A 22,327-nucleotide genomic window follows, 5' to 3' on the forward strand; every position below is an offset into this window, starting at 1 on the left:
AAGGTGACTCGTGCCATCTCAAGTTAAATACTTCTCCTGCACCGAAGGACGAAAAAAAAAGTCTGCAAAAAAGACTCTGCATAGGACTCTGCAGAGGACTCAGCGGGCCGAGCGCTGCTGAACGCCGGCGTGTGTTTACAGCGGCAGCCTGGCCTTATAAAGCGCTTTCCCCCCCGACTCGTCTGTCCTTTTAAAGACGCCTCAGGAATTTCTGGACAAGTCACATAAATATCAGTGGGATCAGCATGTGAGGTTTATTTGAGGCCTCTGTTTATAAAATCCGGAAATGTGCTGCTTGTACTCCTTAACCCCGGCACTTACCTCTACCCAGTGACAGCTGTGTGTGTGCGTGTGTGTGTGTGTGTCATGTACTGTGTGTCTCTATGTGTATGTGTGTGTATATATACTAATATATATAGTATATGTGTCTGTGCGCATATGCCTGCACACATTTCTCTGCATATTTGGAGTATGTGAGCATGTGTATTTGCCTTTTGTCGTGTGTGTGTGTGCACGTGCGCTTTAGGAGCACATATTATTGCGGTGCTTCAGCTCGGGGAACAGATGTTGGCTTTAGTAAATACAAGTGCAAAGAGCGCTCCGGAAGCCCCGGCGAGTAATGAAAACGTTCCAGCGGCTTCGTGATGGTGTAACGCCCAAACTATTTCACAGTCTGTCCGAGGACGAGCGTCGCGGAAGGAAGGAGAGCTCGCGGGTTTTCGCTAAACACGTTCCTCGTCGTCTCCATCCCCTCCTCCCCCCGTTACACACACACACACACACACACACACACACTCCAACAACAGTGTTGAAACGTGGAATGCACCGCTGAAGGACTTCTCCTGACACACCTTCCTGGACTGCTCACTCTGACAATGGAGCTCTGTGAGGTTTTCCTCTTTTCAAGTCTTCTTCTGGAGCTTTTTTCTCTTCTTGTTGTTGCTCTCACACCCCCAGACGTTCATTCATTCACTGCGTGATGCAGCTGCACACAGGGCAGGGCAAGGCAGTGGTCCATATAGCCTCCGATCTCTGAGGCATGAATAAGCACATAATATTCAACTGTATTCACTCAGGACTCCATCAATCAGTTGTCTTTCATAATCTTTGGTGTTTCTGTACCGCCACTCGTGTCACCTGTCTGCTGACACACTGGCCGATGTCTCTGTTATGCTTTCATATGATTCTCTATCCTAACATTGGCTGCAGTGGAGGCTGTGCTGTGGACATGTTGTGGCCACAAGGTTTGGACCGGAACAAAACACTGCTGCTCTTTTGAGAAATGCTGCTTCTCTTTTTGGTTTGATGAATCAGAACATTCTGGGTTGGGCCTTTGGTCCAGAACCCTGGTGTGCAGCGGTGTTGTGTGGGATCGCATTGCTCCGCACGGGCTCCCGCTGTTGTGTTGATGAGCGCACACGTGTCCACATGAGTCGCACGAGGGTGTTCACGAACATCGATCGACTCAATAATGACCGGTACAGGTGCTCGGGCGTGACCGTACAAACACACAGCTGCTCCCTCACCCAGTTCTTCTCCCGGTCCTTCTCCCATCTCCCAGTCCCTCTACCAGTCCCTCTCCCTGACCTTCTCCTAGTCCTTCTTCTCGTCCTTCTCCTCGTCTCTCTTCCACTCCTTCTCCCAGTCCTTTGGTCACTGGTGGAAGTTTATTTGTGGATAATTCGAAGCTGTTTGAAACTTAATCTCAATGTCCGCTGCATCTGAAAGAGGATTTGTGTCTTGTGTTGAAGGCACTCGTGGTTTCATCTCTGGGTAATCTACGACAAAATCTAGTTCTGTATTCAGGGCTTTGATTCTTTAGTAGAGGGGCCCGATTTGGTGTGCGGGTCAGCGGAGAAGACCCCCGAGGAGAAGGCCCTTCAGTGCCGGGAAGGGACCCACATAATGAAGACCATCCCCTGTTGAAAAGCAACAAATAAGCGTTCTTGGTCTCTTCTCCTCCTCTGCTTCAGCTCTGTGAAAAGAGCTCTTCCATCCCGAGCTCAGGTCCTGGTGTGAGGTTTTGCAAATGTGCATTCTTCTACATTTAGGGGGCCTCCTTCTTTCTCTGTTCCCTCTCGATCTCTGGTGAATTTGAAGCTTTCTGGAGTGAAAGGAGTGCAAAAAAGGAAAAAAAGGAAGTGGAAGAAGAAAATGAGTCCACATGAGGTTCAGATTAAATTGTGTTGTGTTGCCTCCTTTTTTTTTCTTCTTCTTCTTCTTCTTCTTCTTCTTCTTTCTCCCCCTCTCCTCCCTTCCCATCGGATGTTTTCATAACTAAACCAAATGTGTGCTTGGAGTCAGCCAAGAGCAGTCAGCAGAGACAGAGTCCCTGAAGCAAAAATCTTGAAGTCCCATCGTTGGATGGAGTTTCCGCTGCCCTCTGGGCGTCCGGGCGGGACTCGTGCAGCCGGTTCCCCCTCTGGGGGCGCACGGCTTTCTCCGCACGGCTTTTTCATTCCCGCTGGAGGGGAAAGCGCTCCGTTCCCTCCGCAACGCATGGGATGCTTCTCGGTGAAACATTTCTTAAACATTTGTCTGCTGGGTTTTATTTATGTGTTGGTTCTGGTCCACAGGGCTGGTGTGCAGACACACTGCTGACGGGACTCACCTTCTCTCTTCAGGGGCTGCTGCAGGATTGAAACCTAGAAATCACATGTTGAGTCTGCAAGACCGACCGAGCTGTGATGGAGAAAAGCCCCAAATTCAATAAAGCTTCATACATCACCCCATGCAGAAGATCAACGCTAACCCCTTCTCTGATTCAATCGTATCTAGATAGTTACCATTTCAACTTTATTTAAAAAAAAAAATATATTTTATATGACAATAGTGTGTGTGTGTGTGTTCAAGACAACACATTATGTATATAGTGTGTGTGTATATATATAAATCTCCCTCTATATTTTTTTAAATACAAAAATATAAGAAATGATGTCTCAGAGATGTCTCATCTCGAGGCCCTCCACCCTCACGGGGCCGGCAGCTGAGGGTTCGGGGTTCGAGCACACGGCGTTGTGGCCGGGTTCCTTCCACATCCCGTCTTGTCGTGGACCAGATGTGTTTTTTTTTGTGTGTTTGTGTGTGCACTCAGAAGCTTTAACGCAGACAAGGAGCTGGAGCGGCAGCCAGATGGAACGATGGGATGTTTAGACCTCTGGGGATCCAGAGCGAGATGGAGGGGGAGGGGGGGCATCGTACAGCAGGTGGCTGGGACTGGGGAACACATTGACCTTTGCTTGGCGAGCTCGTGGAGAACGAACCTGCTCGCATGAAAAAGAGCCTCTCCTCTTCCTCTTCTTCTTCTCTCCTCCGTCTGTCCGTCCTTCGCCTCGTCAGACTGGAAAGTATAAACAGGATGCAGTCTTGTCTGCTCGTAAATCCCCTCTGGTCTGCTCTCTGGCCCCGAGCCCTGGACCACGTCCGCTCCCCTGCAGCCCTCGCTGCCCCGCTTTTGGCTCCTAAGAGGAAGCCAGAAGTTTCTGTGCGTCTGTGTGACGCGTGCACACGTGCGTCTGATATACTGCTACCCAACACTTGAGACGCGCTCGTGGGCTCGGCTTTGCAACTGCTAATCATTGCGCAAGTTTAGCGTGTCATTCCCCCCGAGGCGACCTGTCCTCCCACCTGCAGGGGGCTGAGCTCTGCACAGCTGGACGCGAGCTGACGCACACATGGCGTCCGCTGCCTGCGTCGTAACTCTGCTTTTTCTCGCACATTCCTCTGCGCCTGTTTCGTAATGATTGCATGCAATATTGTGACCAGCAGATGCTATTTATTTTTTTTTCCTTCTTCTTTGTAATGCGAGTTGGAGGAAATCACAAGCAGAACAAGATCTCCCTGCGCGCTCGGAAACGTTTGCGTGTACTGTTGCATGCTTTTTGGTTTTGGGAAGTGTCTTTTAGGAATGTCACACTCACAACACAACGAGCAGAAAACAAAAGCGGCTCAATCAATCCCCGTTTCCTCTCTGACGGACACGACGACTCAAGTGGTTGTTGAAACAGAAGGCCTGTGACCCCGGGAGGTCATTGGTTTGAATCTGCCGACTGACTGAACGAGCGGAGGGAGAAAAAGGAAGTTCCTGCCGCAGCGCTTCCTTTGAGCAAGGCACTTGACGGCAACGTCTTTGTGTCCCGACAATCGCGGGCCCAGAAGCTTCCGTGCAGCTCTCCAGTGGCAGATGTTTTCTGAGGGAAGTTGTGGGGAGTCAGAGGAGCAGCTGATTCACTTCAGATCATATCCTCAAAGTTCCTCAACGCGGGTTTGGATACGGCCGTGACCGGAGCCATTGCACTTCTCTTGACTCCTCTTCTGTGCCCTCGTGTGGAAGCGGTTCAGGTGACCGGCCACGACAGCCAAATCACTGAGATTATATCAAATCCATTGGACTGTTGTATATGACTTGTTTTTGTTTTTTTAGTTAACCGACAAACTCAAATAATCCGAAAAATAAAAACAAATTCTGGTAAACTTCTTTTTTTGACTGTACCTGGTGAAAGACGTCATGTCACACTCCACTACAGTGTTAAGTCCTGTTGTGTGAACTGGGCTTTAATTACTACGGAGAAGAAACTAGATCACCAACATTTACCCAGAATCCAACCTGATTTTAAGATCTAAGTTACTCTGTACAATGTGAAGCTTATTTGGCTGCGTCCTCCTAACGCACAGAATTACAATAAACTTAAGGTAAACAACACACACAATATACCACAATATACTAAGAGTAAGCTCTGTGATTTGACTTCTCTTTGTATTTTAGTATTTCTACACGCTGACTCCATCAAAGAACCACGTGTTGTGACGCAGTGTTTTCTCCATACGATTCAATCGGGAGGGTTCGGTGTCCATCAGAGTCTTGGAAGCGCTCCAGCCGCCAGTCACCTCAACAATTTCAATGCCCGAGCGGGACTTTTTAAACTTGAAATGTACCTAGCGGCTACAGGAGCGCGACGCAGGCAGAGCGTGCGTGTTTAATAGCCCCTTCCTGTGAACTAATGCGATCTTTTTTCGAGCCTCGTGCTTTAGAAGTATGCCTCGCGTGCCTGCACTCACTCATCGCCTCGGCATTTTTGCAGAGCCGCCTGTGCCCGGATCTTTTCTCCTCCACATCAATCTGCTGCGTCCTCTTTCGCAGAGGCCCAACAAAAGGCTCATTCTTGATATTGACGCATCGCTGTTTGTTTTGCTGTCGTCGTTTTTTGTTCTTCACATGCCGAGGGCATTCAAACCTTAAGCGCTATAATTACGCTTCCCTTCCCTTCGGCCGTACTCTCTTCTTCTCCCCAATAATGCAGGACCAATTATTTATTTTTTTTCGCGGTCAAAAGGGGAATTAGTGTTAATTTTGAGATTTCCATTCGCGGGGCGTGTATCACCGCAGCGTGTACGAGCCTGAATGTTTTGACTCAAAACGTTGGACTGGTTTCTTGTGGGTTTTGAATGAAAACCCGAAAGCCACAACAACACGAGCATTGCAACATCGCAGCTTCAGCTCCCTCGTTTTACATGCTTTCATTTCCTAAATGATTCAACCCGTTCTGCTGTAAGATATCCTCCTGAATCCACGTGACAATCACACGCTACTAACTCGGTTCAGACTCACTTTGCATCACTTTGAGCCGTGACTTTATCATCTTGTTTGTTTAGGAGTCCACCTGAACTTTGTGAACCCTCTCTCTCCCCCTACCTACCTACCTACCTACCTACCTACCTACCTACCTACCTACCTACCGACCTACCTTCCTTCCTTCCTTCAGGTTTACATGCACTGAGGCGAGCGCTGGGAGGTTCCCCCCGACCGTCAGACCAGCAGCTGACCGGGACGGTGAGCGTCAGCCTGCAGGACCTGCAGTGGGCCATGACGGTTGTGAAGCCGAGCGCCATGAGGGAGGTCGCCATCGACGTCCCCAAGGTACGGTGACCTCTCTCTCTCTCTCTCTCTCTGTCTCTCTCTCTCTCCCCTCATCCGCTCATAAGCAGTCCATCTCTTTCTGTTTTTAGACTAGTTGGAAAGCCAGCACTGTGGCTTTTGCTTTTCAAGCTCCAAGAATCAACACAAATGTCTTTCCTTCAGTTTAATATTGATACTATAAGTTATAGCGGATGATTTGATCAATCGGCAGCATGCACACTGCGAACTCTTCAAGCTTTCTACCTCCGGAGCAGGAATTTAGTGGACTAAAACCACTGTTCACAACACAGGAAATGATCCTGGAATTGGTTCCTGGTCCCCGGGAAAAGTTCCTGTCGTGAAACAACAGTGTGGAAATGAAGGGCTGTCTGCAGTTATTGTTCGCCCCGGAATCAAAGAAAATACATCAAATTGGAAAATTGATGCCTTCCAGGCCTGACAGACATAGTTCTTAAAATCTTGCCAGGATGTGTCTGTGTTTTGTGTTCAGTCGGCCAAGAAGGGCTCCAGAAATGCAGCTGGTCAGAAGAAGTAATTAAAGTTTATTAGCGCCTTTCTTGAGCAGACATCACAGTGTGCATCACAGGAAAAGACAAATAAAAGCTGAAATACAAACACAATGAGACTGTATGTGTTAAGTATAAATGATGAAACCAAAGTGTAAACAGGTGGGTCTGGTGCTGCTTTTGAAAGGTGTGCACAGATCTTAAATCAGTGGGACGGAGGTCTGAAGTTTAGTCTTTCCTCTCACGCCGTCAGCCGGCACGCAGCGACGGGCCGCGGGTTGCATTTGAACGCGCGGCCACTGCGGCGAGGACTCGTGGTTAGGCCCGCTTCAGACTGAGAATGAGGTACAAAGAGCTGCGATCAGAAGACCTCTGAGATCTTGTGATAGAAGGATAATGTCTGAATTTGATAAAGTCCACATCTGCGCTGCATAAGAAAGGCAAAAGAGGAAGAAACTTAGAGAGGAATCGGCATCAGTTGCGTTCCACCTGGTGAACAGCCTTTGCTTCATTTCAAGCTCGATACTATTCGATTCAGTTCATTTGATGTCGCCTTTCACAATCTGTACACATAGTACGACATCTCTGTCCCGGGACCTCACATCGGATCTGGAAAAACTCCTCAAAAAACTGGAAAAAAAACCTTTCACATTGAAACCTTCATAGAGCAACAGAGGAGGATCCTCTCCCCGGATGGACAGAAGCAACAGATGTCATGTGACCAGAACGAACAACGTAACAGAGTTACAGCTCATCACATGAATATGATTATTATTCATATAATAAGTGGTAGGCTTGGACCACAATCACACAACTAAATTACAACCCAAAACAGCGTCACACACCGCTCATCAACAGCAGCCCCTTTCCCCCCCCATAATGCACCTCACTGAATGACCAGCGCTTAAAAGATGGGGTCAGGCCGAGGGAGAGTGGAAATGACCCTGTGGCCATTTTACCCTCCGCTGCAATGAAGATGAATCGCTTTACTCGCAGGAGAGAGAGAGGGAGAGAGAGAGGGAGAGACAGAAGGAGGGAGGGAGGGGGGACAGTGGTGAGACTCCAGGATGTTTTGGAGTTTGCATGTGCAAGACATAACGGACAGGAAGAGGGCTAACATCATCCTCCACCGGTAATTGAAAGCAGATCGAGTCGCTGACTGTTCCTGCCAGCGACCCCCCCCCCCCCCCTCCCGAAAAAAAGAAAAATGGAGAAAGAGGAGGAGGAGGAGGAGGAGAATAAGAAATGTCCTTCCTATCCCTTCACCCCCTCTCTCCTCTCCCCTCTGCAGCACGTTCAGTCCTTGCGGCCGGTTCCTGGAAACAAGAGAGAGGAGTGAGTTTGAGTTTGGAGGAGTTTTTTTTTCTTCTTCTTCTTCTTTTTTTTCTTCTTCTCCTTTTTTTTCTTCTCCTCTGTCCCCGTAGTGCAGCTCAGCTCAGCTGAAAGGCCAGCCGCAGAGCCCTGGACTTGATTATATCCACATGAGTGCAAACATTTGTTTCTAATCCATTTTATATAAGAAACTTCCAGCGGTGCCGGATGAATGCGCGCCTCGGAGACCTTCTCGGATCACGTATCGAGAGGGTCGGCTTTTGCAGATCACGCCTCTCCATTTATGTTATATTTCCATGTGTATGAAGTGAAAAGTTAATTCTTCATCCTTTTGTTTGTTTTGTGACAGGACACTCTTCCTCTTTTTGACATGCTACTCATTTACCCAGCATTTCTACATATCTTTTTTTTAAAAATATAATCATCTTTCACTGTGCAGTCTGGCTTTAATATTTTCATTTGGCAGCTGTCTAACAAGCCTATTTATTCCTCCTTTTAAAACCTACTCCTCGTCTCCCTTGAGTTTTTTTTGCGTCTGAGAAGTCCCCCACACCCTCCTTCCAACCCCATCAAAGGGCCCGAGCCTGAGAGGCCCCTTGTAAAGTTCAGAAAACAACAGTAAAAGATAATAACTGGGTCTCGGAGCAAAAGAAATGGAGGGAAGAAAGAGGGCAAAAAAGCAAAGGTGTGAGTCAAGACGTTGCCTTCTAATTCCACAGGCGCTTCATTCGTGACAAAAAAAAAGCACCTTGCAATTAATGTTACTTTATATTGTCGTCTCTTACAATGACTCCTTAAAGTCTGCAGAGACTCAGCCAAAGGAAAAAGACTGTAGGCCTCACAGTGGTGTGCACATCTGCTTCCTCGGTGGAAGGAGGTGGTGATTGGCAGGTTTCATCGGTAAAGGAAGAGGAAGAGTTTTCAAAACGCACCATAAAACACTGAGTCTGGTTCAGATTGCATGTTCATTCCTCGTGTTTGTTTTGTGATTCATGTCCCGTGTCTGACGCGTTCGCTCGCTGCCGTTTGGTTGCAAATGACAGGAATCTGTCCTCCGCGTCGTCCACCCCGACTTCCCCACATGGAGACACGCATGTGAGCGGTCATGTCCCGAATCACAGAACTGTTCACGCATGTGTGACATGTGACAACCACGCCGGGAAGTACGCAATCCATCGTCTAGCTTATTGTCTGGAGACACATCGATGAAGATCAAACTGCAGAGAAACATTAGCTCACTTCATTGCTTGTCGTGTTAAGCTACAATGCTAACGAGCGATGCATGTAGAGACTTCTCATGAAATTCAGGATTCTTTTTTGTTTGTTTGTGCATCCGTTGAACTTCGAGAGACGTCCATGTTCTCCTCTGAACTGCAACCTTTCAATTGTCTGGGCTTTTTACCTTTATTGTTAAGGATGGGGCGGGGGAAAGGGAGGGGGGGCGTTTCTGTTTCCACTCTGTCCTTTCAGAATAAACCTCAGCTCCGACGGTTTACATTGAAGTCAGCACACAATATGGAGGACAACATGAACTCTCTCCTGAAATGAATGCTGCTCAACAGCGCCCTGACAGCACCGGCCTCATTGGTTGTCAGTCTGCAGTGAAATAAATGGCAATAGTAGTATGAGGTCACTCTCAACGGACTTAAACACATTTCAAACGGTGTCCGACGCGCGTCGTCTGAGCCAGCAGAATGACTTTGCCCTGCTGCCATGAAACTATCGACGTTCAAACTTTCCAATACTTTAGCCGTCCAATGAGGATTAACTCCACTGGATGATTGACAACCATGTGATGCTGCCGAAAGCTCTGAGTAATTACATTTCATCCCCCGTGAGCTTGTTTAGGTCTCCGTTGAGTTTGGCCTCCTGCATCACAGCCCCGTCCTGTAAATGCTTGTAATTGAGGTGCTCGCTCTCTCTCTCTCTCTCTCTCTCTCTCTCTCTCTCTCTCTCTCTCTCTCTCTCTCTCGCTCTCTCTTCCTCTTCCACTGTTGCTTTCATCGGTTTGCACTTTGGATTTCGTTGGGCCTTTAGAGTAAAAAAAAAAGAGCGTTCTGGTTCGCTCTCCTGCTTCCGGCCTATATCTCTCTATCACCACATATCTCTCTCTCGCTCTCTCTCCATCCTCCCCTTCTGCTGCATCCATCTCCTTTCCTCCCTCTCTCTCTCCCTTCCTTCCCTTGCATCCCCCACTCCCCTCTCTCTCTCGGCGCTGTCCATAAATTGTTTGGTATTTACAGTATGTGGCCAGACGCCAGGTTTCCATTAGGTGCTTTCGTTCCCCGGAGACGGCGCCGGCGGCCTGGGATGTGTTACCTCTGGATGGAGAGCAGCAGGAGGGGGAGAGGGGTGAATGAGGGAGAGAGAGAGACAGAGAGAGAGAGAGAGAGAGAGACAGAGAGAGTGGTAAGCAGCAGTATTTAAGGGAGAGAGCGAGAGATGGTGCGATACTGAGGGTCAAGTGAGAGAAGAAAGAAAGATGGCAGCGCAGGGAAGATGAGACGGATAATTAACGGAGAGATGGGAAATGAGAGGAGAGGAAGAGAGACACACTGCCGTCATGCTGGCTTCCTGCAGTCCTCTGATCAGAGCTACAATAAGGACCGTTTTGATCATTGAATAATCTGTGGATCATTTTGTCCATGTGTCCCATCAACGTGCCCAAATCAATCAAACTGCTTTTTACAGTTCAAACCTAAGACAATCCATCCGTCCATCCATTTTCAGACGCTTATCCGGGGTCGGGTCGTGGTGGCAGTAATCCCTCCAGCGTGTCATGGGTCTCCCCCGGCCTCCTACTAGGTGGACGTGCCTGGAAACCCTCTAATGGGAGGCGTCCAGGAGGCGTCTGGATTAGATGCCCGAACCACCTCAGCTGACTCCTTTTGATAGAAAGTACTAGCGGCTCGACTCCAAGCTCCCTCCTGATGTCCGAGCTCCTTCCCCCTACTTCTAAGACAGTCATAGACAATAAAAAACTACCATGTCATGTATGCGGGACCCGGTTTCTAATGATGTGAAGTTAACAGTGAAGTTACCAAAAGGTTTTGAACCGTCGACCCAGCCTGTCTTCCCTCCAGCGATCACAGGTTACAAAACCAAACGACTGGAAAAATCTGAGCAGATTCTGAGACTTTTTAGTCTCAGAATCCATGGATTCTGAGCCATGGATTCTACACTTCCCATAATGCAACTCGGTAGAGCATCTTTTCTTGATCTGATTACCAAGCCGGAGGACTTCCTGTGTAACCTGATTTCTCCCACTAACCTGGTTTCTTCTGTGCATGTGAATGTAGAAGGAAGTGCAGGAGATAAGACACACAAGAAACAGAAAGATAGGGAGGAAGAGAGGGCATGGAGGTAGATAAAGAGGGAGAGATGCGGGAGAAGGGAGGGAATAATGGATTGTTAATGAAGAAAGTGAGACGGGGAGGATGAGATAGAGGTCTGAGAGGGTTTTGGATGAGGGCTTCTCTTCTTATCTGCTTTATCTCCTCTGGTTGTTCACTGCCTGGACTCCCTGTCTCCTATCCTCCCTTCCTCCTATCCTCCCTTCCTCCCTCCTTCCATCTGTCAGAGCGACAGCTGTTGGCCGACTCCGTCTGCCGTTGTTCGCCCAACGCCCAGAGTCTCCCTGGTTCGACCCGATTCCCTCGGTTCCTCCGTCTTTCTTCCAAATTTTATATTTCACTCCCCGGCCCCCGGCCTGGAAGAACTCTCATCTCTCTCTCTCTCTCTCTCTCTCTCTCTCTCTCTCTCTCTCTCTCTCTCTGTACTCGGGCGGTGCGCAGGTTTAAAAGGTCCTCCGTGTGGGTTACACGAGCGCGGCGGTGACATCAGCGTGCAATCACCGCGTGTTTGGTCTGCTGCATTTATCGTTGGCGATGTGTTTGTGTTTGAGCCGCCGCCGATTACGGCCGTTTGATACTCAGACGATGCGGAGGCAGTCGGAGCGACGCATTAGTCCGGCGGTGATCGTCTATTAGGACTTGGCCTCTCGTCGTTCCAGTTTAATACCCAGGATGCATTTTGTTTGATTGCACCGTTGTTGTGTGACTGATTAATAACCTGAACCTGATGCAATCTCATGCATCATATTGATTGGATTCCAGACAGATTCTTCTTCGTCTTCATCGTCTTGTAGGTCTTCATCTTCTTCTCCTCCTCCTTTGTCTTCTTCTCCTCTTTCTCCTTCGCCTTCATCTTCTTCACCTCGTTCTTGTCCTTCCCCTCATGATCCTTTGTCTTCTCATTCTTCTTTTTCTTCCTCGTAAGCCCCTTTCACTATTAACTATTTTCAACCATTCATCATGGTTAATTTCTTCTTTTTATGTCACACAACGTGTAAGCAGCAGCGTTGATCAAACATTCTGGTGTTAAACTGAACCGTAAACCAAACTCCTGTGTTGCGTTCATGTACCCTGGACGCTCCATGAAGTGCTAAGGTTGTACCAGCGCTGCAATACAAATTGTAAAAAAACTTAAAAAAGGCTTCAACTTAAAAAGAGTTCCCTGACTACACGTCGTCTCCTCGTTGCAGGTCCGCTGGTCGGACGTCGGCGGGATGGAGGAGGTGAAGCTGAAACTGAAGCAGGCCGTGGAGTGGCCCCTGAGGCACCCCGAGGCCTTCACCCGCATGGGGATCCAGCCCCCTAAAGGCGTCCTGCTGTACGGGCCCCCAGGCTGCTCCAAGACCATGATCGCCAAGGCCCTGGCCAATGAAAGCGGGCTCAACTTCCTGGCTGTCAAGGTGAGTTTCTTTTTAATCAATCGGTCATAACTCGAGATGAGTTTTCTACCAGCGCTATCCTGTTCATCTTGTGTATAGTGACGCTGGGCTCAACCTTACATTACAATGCAGGTTTAGTGATGACCAACATGTTAGCAGGTGATTAGTTTCAGACCAGTTTAGCTCAACTTTTGTTTGCAACTTGACATAATCAGGGCCAATTTCTGATTTTTATTCTCTTTTTATTTAGTTGTAAAAATCAGAAATTGGTGACATAGTAAAGTAAAGTTGTCGAAATGAAAGCAATGAAACACACTTCTCACCTGTCCTGATGCAGAGAAATAGATGATGAAATGTACTGAAACAGTTTTCCTTAATTTTCCCCTTAAATCATTCTTAATAAAAACAGTGTAAAGATTGAAATAGCAGCAAAGCAACAGTTTGTTAGATAAAGTGAAGTCCTCCTGAGCAGAGGAGGGACTCGCTCTCCCTCTGTGTGTGATGTGATCCGAGCTTCTCTGTTTTTAATAATTACACAACATGGATTGTAGTGTAATTGTGGCAGACCAAACCAAAACTAAACAATCGCCAAGATGAACAGCCTCTTGCTCGCCTCGCGTCCTTACCTCGTCTCCTTGTCACTCGACACTGTGCACAAAAGTGTAACTTTATTCCGACGTTGTTATTTTGATAAATAAACACATCGATACTCTTTTTTTTAAACATTGTTTTACACTTTATGCTCTGTGGGTTATGTAACGAGGTCTGTGCATCACATTTGCACAAAGACAGTTGAGTGGAGATGTTTCCCCGATGACCCGGAGGCCCAACTTCCTCTGCACACGGCCTCCCTGTCTGACCTTTGACCCTGTGTTTGGTCCCCCCCCCCGCGCCCCATCCCTCTCATTCATCACCCCATCCTCTCTGTCAACCCGGGTGACAGAGATTGATTGATCAGCGCGTTGCATTTTTGGGTCGGTAAACACTTGGCGGGGCCGTTGCCGCGCGAGGCGAGAAGCTTCAGCGGGATCTCTCAACCGGGGTCATGGAGGCCGCTGTTTTTGTGTCTTTTTGCTTCAAGATGTTGTGGTTTACACAGCAACAAGACCTTGTGTGTCTTGTTTGAAAGGTTGTTTTCATCTCTATCCTCCAATTACATCTCAACTTCACTCTTCTCCAGATTTTAAATTCTAAAATGGCCGCTACCGGACGACAAATTGCATTTTTGTGCATTTCTCTTTATTTGTGTTTGATGTACAAAGGTGATTAAAATACAGAGTTGTACTATAATCTAGTGCAGCAGTTTTCAGGTTTTGAAAAGGTTAAAAAACATCCTGTCCCCGCTGCTTACAGCCGCTCTGCAGCGTCTGCAATAACAGTATCAGGTTTTTCCAGTGCAGCGGTTGCTTTGACATAGATACGTTATCCAGATTTAAATGTGGATACTTTAAGGCTCAGCCTGTTTCCTCTGTGTGAAAAAGCCCTATTATCATCTTGTCAATTTCAGTTTCCTCCCACTGCCGCCACACACACGCATATATACACACACACACACACACACACACACACGCGCGCGCAGCTCGTATCGCTACACTGTCAATGGTTTTAAACTCGGCGTGTCCGGCCCGTCGGCGCTGCCTTGGAGCGAGAGAGAGAGGAACCTGGGATTAATGAGTCAACCGCCACACTTACTGTGGGAGACAAAAGAGCTGGGAGTTAAGTGTCATCTCCTCCGTCAGCCCAGAGGTGTTGAAAGGGCGGATTGCAGGGGAGGAAGTTCTTCTGAGGGGCTGAGTGGATGTTTAGAAGAGGGAGGAATGGATGACGGAGACCAAGAGGGTACAGGAGGTCCAGTTAGTGGCAGGGCTCGTTGTGAAAGTAAGATTAGTGGTGGTTGTGTTAGTTGGAGTAGTTGAAGCGGTGTTTTTTTGTGGTCTTGTTTGTAGAAAAATGCAGTCGTGTATGAAAACCGCATGCAGCGTATGTGTCTTTGTGACATTTCTGTTTGTTGTCCGTACTGAAACACCTAAACGATTAGAAAAAGGTGCTTCAGCTCTTCTTCCTGGTCTACAAAACCAAAACAAAACAACAAAACCGTGCTTTACAGCAGCCATCTGACGCTCTCATCCCAGAGAATAACCATCATTTTAAAAAGCCATCCCCTGCCGTTGTCTTCATATCATTTGGTAGTTGTGACTTCACCAGCGCAGCTCCACGTAGATGTTAGATTTGCGAAACAAAACTATGAGGAAAAGATCCCGGATCGGGTTGAAAGGACATGAACAGCGGCCTCCTGGAGGAAAGTCCCGTGTTTGGTATCCCCATCCACCCTTGCCGTTGGTTGAAGGCCCGGTGCTTCTCGTCCCTTCAGTGTTTCAGACGGTCAAACTGAGATATTTGACGGCTTAGGGTCGGGGTTTCTTCTGCCCGCGAGAGCCTGCCAAACATCCGACGCTATCACATGCGCAGGGAGAGCAGCAGCGGTGACGCAGCGACGGCAGCGAGCACGGCTCTGTGGTGTCCTCACTGTGGGAAAATGTCTTCCTTTGCCAGCCGAGCCACAAATGTTACACACAGACCGGCACACGGTGTGCAGCGAGCATAGACGCGGCCCTGTGGAAACACACACACACACACACACACATGCACGCTGCCCTTGCTGACATTCTCACGCTGCGTTATCACTGTTTCACTGTGTTCCTCTTTCTAATCTCCACAAGATGCCACAGAGCAGCAGCTGCTCCTGCAGCCCGACGGTCACACAACACAACACAACCACCGCATAACCACAACACAACACAACACAACACAACACACCCTCCATTTAAACGTCTCTAGAAGCACAGAGACCTACAGCATCCACACAACACAACACAACACAACCACCACATAACCACAACACTGCATAACCACAACACAACCACAACACAACACAACCACCGCATAACCACAACATAACCACAACACAACACAACCAACGCATAACCACAACACAACACAACACAACACAACACAACCACCGCATAACCACAACACAACACTGCATAACCACAACACAACCACAACACAACCACCGCATAACCACAACACAACCACCACATAACCACAACACAACCACCGCATAACCACAACACAACCACCACATAACCACAACACAACACAACCACCACATAACCACAACACAACACTGCATAACCACAACATAACCACAACACAACATAACCACACTATAACACAACATAACTACATCATAACACAACACAAACACAACCCAACCACCACATAACACAACATAACACGAAGACAACACAACCACAACTTAACACAGCACGACCACACCATAGTCATCGTCATATTCCTTGTTTCAGTTTTAAAAATAATTGATCTTTTCTGCAGTTTTTTTTACTCATAAGGCGACATTTAGCATAACTATTGTTAAGGAGGAAATGCAGGTGATGAACCAATATCCTAACAAACAAACCCAAGCACACACACACACACACACACACACACACACACACACACACACACACACACACACACACACACACACACACACACACACACACACTGCCACACGATCACCGGCCTAATGTTTCTTGTTGTCAATAATGTATTGTATCTTGTATGATATCTTTCACGTAGCCATAACTTATGTATATTTTGTGTTTTGTGGACATGTTTAATATTATCCAGGGTCACAGTGGACGTCCTGCACTGTCATATTTTTCATTTCCGTTTTGTTTGTGCTTTCTATTTTAAATTGTGCAAAATAAACTAATGTCACTCTCTGCAGGGATCCCTTAGCCTGAAACTATATATATATATATATATATATATATATATATATATATATATATATATATATACATATATATATATATATATATACATATATATATATATATATATATATATATACATATATATATATACATATATATATATATATATACATATATATATATATATATATATATATATACATATATATATATATATATATATATGTATATATATATACATATATATATACATATATATGTATATATATATATATATGTATATATATATATATATATATATATATATATATATATGTATATATATATATATGTATATATATATATGTATATATATATATGTATATATATATATATATATATATATATATATATATATATATATATATGTATATATATATATGTATATATATATATATATATATATATATATATATATATATATATATATATATATATATATATATATATGTATATATATATATGTATATATATATATGTATATATATATATATATATATATATATATATTTCGGCACCTAAACATTTGTAGTTATTGACCAAATCTTCAATAATGTTGTTTTTTTGTTTTTTAGGGTCCAGAGTTACTGAGCAAGTACGTCGGCGAGTCGGAGAGAGCCGTGAGAGAGGTCAGTACCACGTTGTGTTCATGCTCTTGTGCTCCGTTGACGTAAAGTAACGCCAGCTGACATGGTTTCCTGGAACAGCTCCACACTGTTTTTAGCCTCCGATGTGACGAGCGGATGCCCCCCGAGAGGTGATGTGTGGTTTCCTGCGCATGTGTTTGTGCTGCGAGTGATTCATTGGTCCTGTCTTCCTCTCTGCTGTTTGCCAACTCCGGCTTTGCAGGTGTTTCGGAAGGCGAGGGCCGTCGCTCCCTCCATCGTCTTCTTCGACGAGATCGACGCCCTCGCTGGCGAAAGAGGAAGGTACGCACTGTCGCTTTAAACGCCGTGGAAAAGGAAGCGGTTTCCCCTTCCTCTCCGGGCACAGTCTTTTTTATTTATCTTCAAACTGTTTTCAGCACTGTGGTGGCTCATTGTCCAGCGATGACAAACCGCGCAGTCATCGCCGCGGCCCGCTTTAATTCCCCATCCCTCGCCATCCCGTGTCCCGAGTCGTCTCACAAAGATTCACTTATGAATGGACGGAGCGAACGTCCCAAAACAGCGTCCGTGTGACTGCGCTATCAAAGCCGACCACTCGGTTTCCATGGTGTCCTCTCAGACATTTTTTCTTGCAACTTTTTTTTTTTTTTTTTTTCACGCCCCCACCGGCGAACACAGAACAGTCCTGTCCGGAGGCGCCTCGGTGGGATGGCACTGGGAACATCTGTGGCCTAAAGGAAAGAGGACGCGGGTGGGGGGCGTGGGCGGGGGACAGACAGAACACAGACCGGAGGCACACAAACACTTCATTGTGCCCGTCCACGGCAGATGGGGAAGGCCAAATATGCAGCGCGCTTCCTGGTGAACAAGTCGATGAAACTGAACGTTGTGGGAAGGAGCACAGGAAGGCCGGCGGGCCGATGCTGCAGCGCCTACTGGGGCCGCATGTTTTAAAGAGCCGCACTGCATCTTAAAGTCCCCTCTGACCAGGAAATATATGTGTATATGTATATACATACACTACCGTTCACCCAGACACATTTTCACTTTCTTAGCAAGTTGTGGCATGGAACAGCCTTCGTTTCTAAGAACAAGAAGAGACCGGAGAGTTTCACATGAAAGTTCTCCTTTTCTGCCCATTTTGAGAGTCTAATGAACTCACAAACGTGATGCTCCAGATCCTCCACTAGCTCAGAGGAAGAACAGTTTTATAGCTTCTCACACCAACCTCAACCTAGCAAACCTCTGTAGATATTTCCTTAAAAAGAGATTCACCACTTAAAGTTCTCAATTCATGATGGATTTGTACCTTTTTAATGCAAAATCACTTTTCTCTTCCAAACAATGCTGAAGCGAGATAAGCAGTTCATTCTGTAGACGGCGTTTTAGAATATCCACTTTTTGATTTATTGTTTCCCCGAAGCAAACCTCAAACTTTGATGTTCAGCTCAGTCTTGACTCGCATCATACGACTCTATTGCAACCTGGCTTACTACAGTTGCTGCAGCCGCGATAGCTGGACCGGCCCCTGTGGTCCACTCGCCATTCAAACAATAAAATAAATAAAATAAAATGCACTTAGCTCTGATCCAGAATCGTTATTTATTGGTCTTCACTTCCTGCCGCGTTTAATCAATGAAGTGGCTCACGCTCGCCGGCTCGAACCTGTTGACACAATCAGACCAGCTCTACTGTGTGTGTGTGTGTGTGTGTGTGTGTGTGTGTGCGCGTGCGCGTGTGTGTGTGTGTGTGTGTGTGTGTGTGTGTGTCGTCTCTGGAGGCAGGACATGAGAAGCACCTGTAAATCTGTCAGCCTACCTGCCACGAGTCTAAACTAGTGGAATGAAATGAAGAAGACAGGAGGGAAGACAGGGAGAGAGGCAAGCGAGGAGGGAGGGAGGGGAGTGTGGGGGGAGGGATGAAAAAAAGACCAAAACATTTAGGATTGACTGAATTAAAAAAGAAAACTGACTGCATTCCTAAAAAGGGAACCAAGAAAAGATTAAGAAGATAGTTATGAGAAATGAAGGATTGAGGAAACACTTTCCTTCCTCCCCCCCCCTCCCCTCCCTCTATAGTGCCTCTCTTTCTGACATCCTCTGTCCTTTTGTCTCACCCTCTATTACTCACTTTCTCTCCCCACTGTTATTCTTTCCCCCTCTCCCACCTCACATTCTCTCCTTCGTGACCCCGTCTCTCCAATCCATCGCTCTGCGTCCTCCTTTCCCTAATCCTCCTTCCTCGCCTCCCAAACTCTCTCTCTCTCTCTCTCTCTCCCCCCCCCTCCTCTCCCTTCATATCTCAGTGACAGAGCTCCTTTGTGCTCCTCTGCGGCCTTGTCTCTGCTAATGACGTCTGGCACTTCCGCCGGCCCTGTCAACAGAGGCCCGAGTGTGAAGGGTGGCTGTCTGCGCCGCGTGATGGAAAAGAAGCACCTTGTGAACGCAGCGACGAAAACCTCCACGAGTTCCTTAAAGGGATAACGCTGGCGGTAGATGGAGATTCTGTTTCTCTTACTGTCAACGTATCCGGGACTGAAAGTACTGCTGGTGCAGCCCGATGGATGTTGTTCCTCATGCGCTGTGGGACTGCATTTAAAAAGACAGAAAACAAATCAATGATCTGCGATCAGCTCACACTGATGTTTGGGCTCAGTGCAGCGTCCTGCTGCCCCGAATACTCACTAGAGTAACACATGTGTATGAAACGCCTGCTGAAAATAGTCCCCATTAAATGCGATATATTCAATGGCCGAAGAGCAAAAACTCTGGAAAAAAGTGTTTTCTTGCAGAATTTTTCTTTTTTTTTAAATACATAATGTGCACATTGGACGTTTTGCTCCACTTTTTCCCTGGATCATGTTGCAGATAGGATGTTTTGCACTTTGGCCATCCATATACTCAATATGCCTGCGTATCACTTTCTAAAAACCACAACTGTTTTTTTAAACCACAAAATCGCGGATGCTGGATCATTATTTGTCTGTGTCATTTATCACAGAGGCAGCGGCCCATCTTTTAATCTTACAGATTGCTTACAGATCTGACGAAGGGGCCTGTGAATAATTTGAGTTCTTCCACATCGCATGTTCATGGTCACACAATTTGAATAATTGGAATAGGAATAACAGGTGCGACGTAAAGAGGACTAATGCAGATAAATTAAAACAACTAGCGGGGCTGATTGTTGCACTCAAAACAAGCTCCTGCTGATCTGAGAGAGAAGTGGGACGCCTGGGTGGGATGAACCCCGGCATTTCCAGCTGAATCGGCGGAGCGGAGGCGCTCCGTTTACAAGTCCAAACAAGGTGACATATTTGTGAACTTTGTCTAAAGGAGGGCCGCTTAGTTCGGGAGGGATGACGTGGTTTCAGTTGCAGCTCGGTGGGACGTCATTGGCAGGGAGGCTCACTTTTGCTGCCAAGGCCTTTTTTCTTTTTCTCGAAGACGGATGGTAGCGAATGAAAGAACCTGCCATCGTGGTGTCGGTGAAAGAATTCAGAAATATTAGCGAGGAAAGTCTGTGTTAAATATTTCTATTCTCCATGCATGCGCATTTCTTATTTCCACCCTCCCCCCTTATTTCTTTGCAATATGCTTTCCGTCCTCCCACTCCTAATCCATCCATCGTGCATCTGTAATTCATCACTTTGCACCATCAATAATCCCCCCCTAATCCCAAAGTTCCTGACCAATCTACATACGTTCTTTTCCCTCTCCATCATCAATCCTTTCATTTCAAACGTCCATCTACGCGTCAATCTCATCGTCTGTTTCCCTCTCTCTCTCTCTTTTGATCCGTCCACTTCAGCTCCTCGGGCTCCGGCGGTGTCGGCGACCGGGTCCTGGCTCAGCTCCTGACAGAGATGGACGGCATCGAGCAGCTCCGGGACGTCACCGTGCTGGCCGCCACCAACCGGCCCGACATGATCGATAAGGTAAACAGACGCCGGCCCGCCGTCTTCATCTCCCCTTCCTCCTCTTTGGTCCCTGATTGATCAGGTTGAGGAGATGTTGTGTGTTTGCTTCCCTCGTCTCCTCCTCTCCCTCCCTTCCTCTGTTCTACATGATTGATAAGGTCAGAGGTCGTCTGCTCCGGCCTGTCTTCCTCGGACTCTCTCTTTGGATCCTGTCACCGCCTTGTTTTCGGTGCGGTGGAGTTCGACGCCAGAGCGTCGGCACAACTTGTTTTTGATTTTGTTTTTTTCAGTGCAGTGTTCGGTTATTTTAAAACTTGTGTTCCTTTTTATTTTTGGTTTGTTTGGCTAAGTGGAGCCAAACAGCTTTCTGTTCGGGTTAGACCAAATGGTGTTTCCTGGTAAAAAGGAGAAGGACACGGAGATGTGTCTGTTTCTATTTGAGCACACAGCAGTGCAAATCATGCTTCCCAGACAATTTATCCAGATGCGTTGTATTGATTTGATCCTCTGACTTTTCCTCAACTGCACCATGAGGTTGACATTTATATCCTTGAGTGATGTGCCTCAACAACAAATTCTATGGATCGGCACTTTGTGTTTAAGTGCTAAATGACTAAAGTTAGAATGCTAACCCACTAAACCGACTTAGTTCAGGTTAGCATCAGGATGTTAGCCTGGTCACTGCGAACATGTTAGCATGCTGACCAGACGGCAACTTCCTGTGTCTGGAAAGAGAAGCCAATGCAGAAGTGCTTTAAAACTTGCATTCTCTCTCCTGACCACCAGGGGGCGACTCCTCTGGCTGTATAGAAGTCTATACAAATGACTCTACTTCTCTCTTGATGTGTTCCCTCAGTATACGCTCTTGTGTCAACTCTGGTTGCAAAAAAACAAAATGGCGGCAGCCAAAAGGCCAAACTCAAGGCTTCAAAACCGTAGTCCACAGACCAATGGATGACTACTTCCACTTCTTATACGCAGTCTGTGATTTAGATGTTACGCATTTAGCTTTAAAACATTTGATGAACATCTCACATCTCATGTTCAGGTTCTCGCAGAGTAACGACTTCCTCAATTTTAAATGCACAACAGGTGGAAGTAAATCATTTATCACTTCTTTCTTTCTTCTTCCTTTCCTCCTCCCCTCCATCACCACCCCCACATTTTCCATTTTCTACCCTTTTATCTCCTTCTCTTCCTCTTCTCATCCACAAAAGCTTTTCTTTGGTCTCTTATCCAGCCATCTCCGTCCTAATGAAATTTCCTGAGTGCTGATCAAAGAAGGAGTCTGTGCCTTGTCAAGAAGGACACAGGAAAGGAGACTGTCGCGGTGCTTCTTAAGCTGCTTCTGAGGCAGCCGCCTGTCTCTGTCTTTCTTCCTCTTCCACTTTAAATATACTTTTGTACCTCCGATGCTGTAGAGCCGTGTTTTCCTTCTGAAACGGCACATCCATCATTAAAAGAGAGCACTACTAATAATAACAGCTTC

The 22,327-nt window shown here is 46.7% G+C and overlaps 1 protein-coding gene across 2 annotated transcripts in view; it reads left to right on the forward strand.

Moving 5' to 3' along the window:
• The window catches only part of afg2a (AFG2 AAA ATPase homolog A), a 97,280-nt gene that overhangs the window by 11,683 nt on the left and 63,270 nt on the right, over positions 1 to 22,327 (forward strand). For both annotated transcript variants that reach the window (XM_068583783.1, XM_068583791.1), the window contains exons 11-15: positions 5,763 to 5,917; positions 12,299 to 12,508; positions 16,887 to 16,940; positions 17,161 to 17,240; positions 20,730 to 20,856. In XM_068583783.1, the coding sequence (XP_068439884.1) occupies positions 5,763 to 5,917; positions 12,299 to 12,508; positions 16,887 to 16,940; positions 17,161 to 17,240; positions 20,730 to 20,856 (626 nt within the window). The remainder of the gene's footprint in view (positions 1 to 5,762; positions 5,918 to 12,298; positions 12,509 to 16,886; positions 16,941 to 17,160; positions 17,241 to 20,729; positions 20,857 to 22,327) is intronic.

Source organism: Clinocottus analis, unplaced genomic scaffold, assembly GCF_023055335.1.
Source record: "Clinocottus analis isolate CAN_PGR_092001 unplaced genomic scaffold, fCliAna1.0.p SCAF_10, whole genome shotgun sequence".
Classification (NCBI taxonomy): Eukaryota; Metazoa; Chordata; class Actinopteri; order Perciformes; family Cottidae; genus Clinocottus; species Clinocottus analis.